This window comes from Rissa tridactyla, chromosome 3, assembly GCF_028500815.1.
Source record: "Rissa tridactyla isolate bRisTri1 chromosome 3, bRisTri1.patW.cur.20221130, whole genome shotgun sequence".
In the NCBI taxonomy this organism is placed as follows: Eukaryota; Metazoa; Chordata; class Aves; order Charadriiformes; family Laridae; genus Rissa; species Rissa tridactyla.
This window is the reverse complement of record NC_071468.1, coordinates 101,075,684-101,083,900: the sequence shown is the minus strand read 5'-3', so window position 1 is coordinate 101,083,900 and position 8,217 is coordinate 101,075,684. Positions and strand designations below refer to the sequence as shown.

At 45.2% G+C, this 8,217-nt stretch overlaps 1 protein-coding gene across 4 annotated transcripts in view; it reads right to left on the bottom strand.

Annotated features, from left to right (window-relative positions):
* Positions 1 to 3,498: 3,498 nt before the first annotated feature.
* Positions 3,499 to 8,217, bottom strand: part of GCLC (glutamate-cysteine ligase catalytic subunit) — a 37,197-nt gene continuing 32,478 nt past the window's right edge. For all 4 annotated transcript variants that reach the window (XM_054194128.1, XM_054194125.1, XM_054194127.1 and 1 more), the window contains one exon: positions 3,499 to 5,196. In XM_054194128.1, coding sequence (XP_054050103.1) covers positions 4,991 to 5,196 — 206 coding nt within the window. In that variant the 3' untranslated portion in view covers positions 3,499 to 4,990. The remainder of the gene's footprint in view (positions 5,197 to 8,217) is intronic.

Here is an 8,217-nt window from a genome sequence, read left to right as displayed (position 1 = left end):
TTTTGAATGTCCCCAGAGTTGGAGACTCCACCACCTCTCTGGGCAGCCAGTGCCAGTGCTCTGCCACCCTCAAAGGAAAGAAGTTCCTCCTCATGTTTAGGTGGAACTTCCTATGCTCAAGTTTGTGCCCATTACCTCTTGTCCTGTCCCCGGGCACCACTGAAAAGAGCCTGGCCCCATCCTCCTGACACCCACCCTTTAAGTATTTATAAGTGTTGATAAGGTCCCCCCTCAGCCGTCTTTTTTCCAGACTGAAGAGACCCAAATCCCTCAGCCTTTCTTCATAAGAGAGGTGTTCCAGTCCCCTAATCATCTTGGTAGCTCTCTGCTGCACCCTCTCCAGCAGTTCCCTGTCCCTCTTGAACCAGGGAGCCCAGAACTGGACACAGTACTCCAGGTGCGGCCTCACCAAGGCAGAGTAGAGGGGGAGGATGACCTCCCTCAACCTGCTGGCCACACTCTTCTTGATGCACCCCAGGATGCCATTGACCTTCTTGGCCTCGAGGGCACATTGCTGGCTCATGGTCTTCCTGTTGTCCACCAGGACTCCCAGGCCTCTTTCAGCTGAGCTGCTCTCCAGCAGGTCAGCCCCCAACCTGGACTGGTGCATGGGGAGAAGATTTTGTAAAGCACAGGGAGCAGCACCGCAGCCATGGCTGGTGACAGCGCGGCCCTGAGAGAATCACAGCCAAATGGAGCCCACGGTGGTGCCCATCCCGAACCTCTCTGCACGAACAGACCTGGTCTGGGACCAGGGGCTTGGGACATTGCAGCTTGATGACAAACATCAGGAGTCACCTTAAACTTCCAGACTCCCGGGAAGAGCACAGTAGAGCAGAGCTCCGTGGGGTTTAGCACCAGTGGCGGGGAGAGGTACGAGCTCTGCTGCTGCCATCTCCAGGGCTTTGCTGAAGGACCACGGGAACCCCTGCTGAAAGGACAAGCACCTGCATACCAAAACCGGTGCCGGGACAGCAGGGAGGATCTCAATACCTGCCTGCAGCAGTCAGTAAAAGTAACACTGTGGCAATCGCAAGGATTTGAGATTCCCTGAGTCGTTGTGGCCTTCAAAAGAAAATACAGTTAACACTTTAATTTTTTCCTAAATGAAGTGATGGAAAAAAAGTGATGGAAATTCCCATTGCAGTTTTACCTACGTAAGTGGAACACTGCACAAAGAGGAAGAACAAGCTGGATCAAAACCAGAGAAATCTTTAGGTCAGGTGCTTTTACTGGAGATTACTGCTCTAAATTTGCCATCCACGGCCCCTGGAGCTCCAGCTCTGCCTTGGCTTTAAGCAGCCATGGCTCTCCTTGTGGCCCTCTGAAGCTGGTCAGCCAGCACCGAATCCTTGCGCCACCTCTGCCAGTGTCAGCCCGTGGTTCCAACACATTTCTGGAAAAGGCAAGATTTTCAGGAGGGCTTGCAGAGGGATTTCCACTTCTTTGTCACCGTGTAACCTTAAATGAGCCTTAAATGAAAGGCTGAAGGATTTGGGTCTCTTCAGTCTGGAAAAAAGACAGCTGAGAGGGGATCTTATCAACACTTATAAATACTTAAAGGGTGGCTGTCAGGAGGATGGGGCCAGGCTCTTTTCAGTGGTGCCCAGTGACAGGACAAGAGGTAATGGGCACAAACTTGAGCATAGGAAGTTCCACCTAAACATGAGGAGGTACTTCTTTACTTTGAGGGTGGCAGAGCACTGGCACAGGCTGCCCAGAGAGGTGGTGGAGTCTCCAACTCTGGGGACATTCAAAACCCGCCTGGATGCGTTCCTGTGCAACCTGCTGTAGGTGACCCTGCTCTGGCAGGGGGGTTGGACTAGACGATCTCCAGAGGTCCCTTCCAATCCTGTGATGCTGTGATTCTGTGATTCTGTGATTTTATTTCCCTTTGCTCCATTGCCTCTTCCTTCTTCCCGATTTCTTCTGTAGGATTCGGAAAGCACTGCTATCGCAGGATGCTGTGAGGTGTTTGGCTTATTTGGTGTCAGCACAATATTTTGATTATAAGGCGTTTTACATAAGACAAGGCGAAGCGCCACTTTCCCTCTCCTGAGTAGCGGGGGACACAGGAGGTGGCTGTCCTGGGGGAATGCATCCGCTCCCACCTGGTTTTCTGTATGCTGAGGACACCACAATTCAATTCTTAATTTATAGCTCAGTGAATCCTGATACGAGAAAATATTTAGGGCACTTAAATAGAGGGGGGAAACCCAATATCCCATCCTCTTCCTCGCCATGATGCTGTGCAGGCTGCAGGAGGGCAGACGAGGGATCCTGGTTGCAGAGGTCGGCCGCGGGCTGGGACAGCATTCCCTGTCCCTGCATCAGCCTGGGAGGCGCTGTGCTCTCCACCTCTGGCTAAACCACTGCTGGTGACCCACCGGGGCTGGGGCTCTTCCCACCCTGTCACCAGCAAGCAGCCTGGGGGTGGGCAAGAGGGGACGCGGCCGGGACAGCTGACCCCCAGCTGTCCCAAGGGGTGCCCCATAGCATCCTGCTTGGGACTTCAGGAAATCACAACAGGATCTTCGAGCTGAAAACGGAGTGGAAGGCATGAAGCAAACGACCGGGGTTGAACTGAGGCCAGAACATTAGCAATCACGGGAAGTGCATGACTGACTCATTGCTAAGGTCTCTGGGCAAGGAACCAGACACGTTTCACTTCAGGGGCCTGGTGGTTCTTCCCCTCCCTTTGCTCAGGTGGCTGTTGGAAAGGTCGTTATTTCCGTGAAAGCACATCATGACTGCAGGACCAAAAATTCTGAATTCATAGCCCAAGGGAGTTTCTCATGCTCTTTGCAAAAGGTCACCCAGAGCTTGAGGCTTGGCCTAGGGCTTGCTTCTCCACCTCGGAGCGGGTGCAGACACCACACAGCCACCTCTAAGGTATATTCAAAACTAGTGGCAGAGCGTGCTTCTCCCTGTCCCTGCAGCAACTCCGGTTTGCCCTGCGAGAGTCTTCACCACGCCACACGTAACTCTTCATCTAGGGACCGTAAGCTGCTTAGATACCACAACCATGGACATCTCAACGAACAAGTGGCAGTTTTGTGTTTGATCTTTCTCATCCTTTCTGAAAACACACATACAAGAACTCACAAGGGCAACTTCCAGCCACAGCTTTTAGGCATCACGGCAAAATTTTCTCTCAGTTACAGGACAGTGGCCACCCACTAGGCCAGAATGGTAATTTAACGTCAACTGAAAGGGAAAAAGGACACATGTTGATGCAGTACCAGCAGGAAAGCAGTCTAAGGTTTTTTTAGGGGTCTTCCAAGCATAGCACCTGGCGCTGTGCGATCAGACAGATGCCACCATGACAGCAGCAAGGATTTCTCTGTTGCAGGGGTTCAGACCATTTGCCCTTAATCCCAAGAACTTCCACTGTGAACAAAATAAGAGCGGGCAGGATGAGCTGTGCTTGCCAGGTACACAATGCCTCCTTTTTTGAATCCGCAAACATGGGTTCAAGTCACGCAAGCGACCAACACATACTGCAAATTTTATTTTTATTTCCTTATTACAGAAACTAAATTAGCATATGCCTACATCTGGGTTAAAACAAATTCACCACCGCAGAAAAAAAAAAAAGCATTCTTTTTATTCTCTAAAGCACACCTCGGGAACACAGAACAAAGTCTAATATCAGTACATAAAAGCTTCTTCTTAGTGCACCTCTTCATTGCAGTTTCTCCATTAGTTCTTTTTAAAAAAATCATTACACCTTAGGTATTTATATATGCTTGCATTAAGCGTTGCATAATCTGCCCATAACGCAATTCACTTCTAGAAGTCAGTTAAGAAGCTAAATCAAGAAGGCCCCTTAAGTTTGCTTTATTTACAAGTTGCAATGGCTAAATTTTAAATACTTTACAGTCACTCCCAGCACTGGCTTCCAAATCAAAGGATTAGTGCATTCCATAATTTCTTTATAACTATTTTCTAGAGGGGATTAAGTTGCCTGTACCTACAGCTATGTAGGCACCTCAGCTATCTACATAAAGTACCTTACCAGAAATAAACATGCTGACAAAAATATCTGTAATAATGAACGACAAATGAGCAACTCAACCTTTAGGAAGAAGGGGCAGGTGCTTGATTTTGTGCTGCCGTCATTGTCAGCAATATGGGAGAAAAAGCAGTTAAGGAGTGAAGTCCAGAGCGGGTCTCTGGTTCCTTTGTAGAGAGCTTTATGTTCAACTCTCATTTCCTCCTCTCTTTCACTATGTCTCCCCTGTTACTGCTTTTTTGTTAAATCGGGCAAATTTCTGAACTGCGCTAATGTACAAATTTGCTTCAGAGGGGGGGGAAGAAAAAAACCAAAAAAGAACGATGCACGTGCAGACAGGCAGACTTGCGCTATCTGAATAAAGACAGATGTGTTCCTCTGAGTTTTACAGTTTATGACTGGGTCTTGTGGCAACTGAGCGACTGCTGTAAAGATTAACAAATGGGATGCACATGCATTTATCTGCTCTTACATACTTTCAAAACCCAAATGGAAGGAAGAAGTATCTGCGATTCAGGTAGGTCCAGAAGATTATTTTTTTTTCTTACACAATAAGGTAGATTACTTAGCACATTCCAGGTTAAAAAAATTACAGTAAACATTCAGTAACTGGAATGCATATAATATACAAGTACCATTACATTTACAAAGCTGTTCGGGACAATTTTTCTTTCTAGAATAAGCATAAAAAAGTTACAAGCTAATTCACAATAACTTTAGATACAATGTTATTAAAATACATTGATGTTAATCATAAAAATATTTTACTATTTACATGTACATTGTATAAATCAACAATAAGAATATGCCCATTTTAGGATGCCTTAAACAAATATTTAGGCAGATTGGCCCATTTTATAGTGCAGTATCCCTGTTTTGGTCTTCACACCATGAAACTGTACCAGATTCACAGTATCTTTGCTAGTGCTTCGCTAAAAGGCTTAAACTTTCTATTATTTAAGAAACCTTCATTCATTACAAAGAGCCAGTTTTGTTTCCACTTTGTTTCTTATTAAATCCCACCCCTAATAGTTCAGGACACTCTGCCTGGCCTTGTGCGATTTGGTTGCATTTCCAAATAAGGCTGTAATTCATTTCATCAGTTATCACGCTGTCTTGCTTGTAGTCTGGATGCTGCGCGATAAATTCCCTCATCCATCGAGCAACTGTCATTAACTCTCCTGTGGGCAAGAGGAAGTCAAGTTTCAGTTTATACATCTAATTTAGCTGTACGACACCTAAAGTTCTACGCATTATATACACCATTAATGAAGAGTCAAGTTTCAGTTTATACATCTAATTTAGCTGTACGACACCTGAAGTTCTACGCATTATATACACCATTAATGAAGAGTCCATCCCTTCACGAGAAACACATTCCTGTATGTATATTTCTTTTTAAATATGGCTAAACTGCAGGCATAATGAAGCTGACATATAGTCTATATTTGTCTGGTGCGATCTTCAAACTTCCAGATGTTGTAATGAGAGAGTGCAGAGAGAAGTAGCTACTGGAATAGGTGTCACCAACAGGTCGTACAGCAAGAGGTCTTAAACGTGTCATTTAACAGAGAATCTGGATGAGATGAACCAGCACACACCTCTACAACAACTACATATATATCAAACAGTTTTGTAGTTGATCCATGCAACTCAGCTGCTAGCTTGGTTCTGTCTTCCTTGACTAACTATTCTTTCTCCCTCTGGCAGCTCCCCTAGCAAAAAATAGGCTGGTTCCCGATTATACCAACTCCTGGTTTGCACACACTGCCTCTGCTTCAGTACGCAGTCCACGGGGCAGTCACCAGGTGCCTAAGGGTCCCCGACACTTCTATCATCAAATGTGTCATCAAGTGGCGCACACCACTTGCAGCAGACCTGCACCCCTGTAAAGCAGCAGCTGGAGGCCAGCTGGACACCAGTGTTTAGGCTACTGCATCTTGCTCCTGAATCCAAACCTTAGCAATACAAGTTTAAGGTAACTCTGCCAGTAAGACATTAAGGTAGGCTGATGGGATGCTTGAGGAGCCGAGAGAAACTTTCAGTGCTAGCCACTGGAACCTCAGCTTCCTTGTAAGACTGGAAAGAGTCAAGGGCTTCCACTACAGAAATCTCTGGTTTAAGAATATTATAAAAAGCAAGAGGAATCAAGTTAGGGAGAACAAGGAAGAACACACAAATGAAAAGCAAAAAGCATCCGAGACTGTTCAAAGATACCCTATCAGCGGTTTTAAACAGGGTTACATGAACACAAATCAGAAGAATTGCGAAAAGTACAGGAAAGAAAAGAAGAATAAAAAAGGTTATTAGAAATAAAAATGTCCCTCAAAACACAGAAGTCATGTTTTAAAGAAGTGAGGCCAGAGTTTACTTTTCTATATAAAAAGAAGGCAGAAATAAATTTACCCAAGAAGCATTATTGTTGAAGGCACTAAAAAAAAGGCACACAAAAACTTTCTCAAACCAACGCAAAGCAGGGGGCCTGCAAGAAAACTGGTGGGGCTGGGAGATGATCGGAGCAGAGACACACATTTTTGGACTAAAAGCTGCTGCGCAAGTGCGGGAGATGGAAGAGCAGTCCAGCTAACACCAACACAGACACCTAGTGGTCAGGCAGCCCAAACACTCTGCGTCCTTTTCGTACCGGTGTAAATCTGCAGCGCCTTCACGGTGAACACAGCGTGCAGCTCTCAAAGAACATACAAGTAATGGGAAAAAGCACCACAGACTGACAAAAGGTGCGAGAACTTCCAAACGAGCAGAGACAACACAAAGGGAATTGCAAGTCTGGAAGCAACAATGTACCTGAGAAGTTTGCAAAATCATGAATGTTGATGAGAAGTGAGTAGAGAAACATTATCCTACAATGCAGCAATTAGAAGGCAACTGTGAAGAGCATTTAAACATGCAAAACTACAGGAATTATATTTTATATAGGAGCATATAATAAAATTGTGGCATTTCTTATTGTATGACTTTATGGGGACCAAAAGTGTAAGTGCTTCAAGAAGGGTAAGGAAGCCATCACGAAAATCATATTTGTGAACGGTCATCAAGCACCATGATTACTGCACCACCTTTGGTGGAGAAAGCACCTACACTGCAGACAGCCAGGGCCTGGGAGAACACGCCAGGACAAGGATGACTTGATACTGCTATCTTAACACCGCTTTCATTAATATTTGGTGGTGGTCAGCAACTGCTGCCTGTCTAGCAAATCTGTAGTCTCACTGAGTGGCGGCAGTCATACACCAGCTGGACGGAGACCAGGAGGGCAATACCTAGCTGTGCTGCAGGAGAAGATGCGTCTGAAGCACAGATGAACTGTGTCAGGGCAAGGTTAAAGCCACAGCAGCCAAGGTTCCAGTGTTTAACTCTCATGAGTGCTCCACGTTCAGCATTTGAGAAGAGAAATCTGAAAAACAGCCACTCTTTGTGGACACGTCTCATGCTAGACAGGCTGCAGCTCAGGAACATTTGATTTAAGACTGAGATCTGGAATAATCCAAAACTCACAATTGAGAAATATCATGGCACAGTAATACAATACCTAATGACTTTTATTCTGTGTATTCTGATTCTTGTGAAGCATCGTTTAAAAATCATTCCAGTTCATCAGAGTTAAGATATAAACCCTGGACTCTTATCTACATCACTCCCACGCCTTTTAGGCCTATGTAAATACACAAGCTGACTTTTGCAATGCCTACAATTTTGCACCATGTAGCGAAGTAGTTCTTTGGACGGGGAACAGCTGCCACAGGGTGTCAAAGCCCAGGTCATCAGCTCTTGGAAAAAACCTCTAATTTATGCATTCCTTGTTTTTTCAACAGTATTTTTCTAAAGGGAAAAAGCCACAAGAACAAACAATGGAATGTTTTGAAAGCATTGCTGTTTTGAAGGTTGATGTGCCTCAGATGTTTTCTTCCTGCCAGTTTCTCTTCTCTCCCTCAGTTAAGCCAAGCATCAAATCCCTGTCTACATTACCTGAGGGACAGAAGTCTCCTACAAACAAGCAGCCTTAGGAAAGAATATTTACAGTGAAAGCTTTAATTAATTAAAAGTTGTTAGCATTCTGAAGTACTGCTAAAGTACTGAGTTACCAGGCAAGAGAAAGTCCCCATTTCCACCTCAGCTTTAAACCTAGAAGCTTCTACAGCAATTTTCAAGAATTAAGAAGGAATGCAACACTTCAGTTAAAA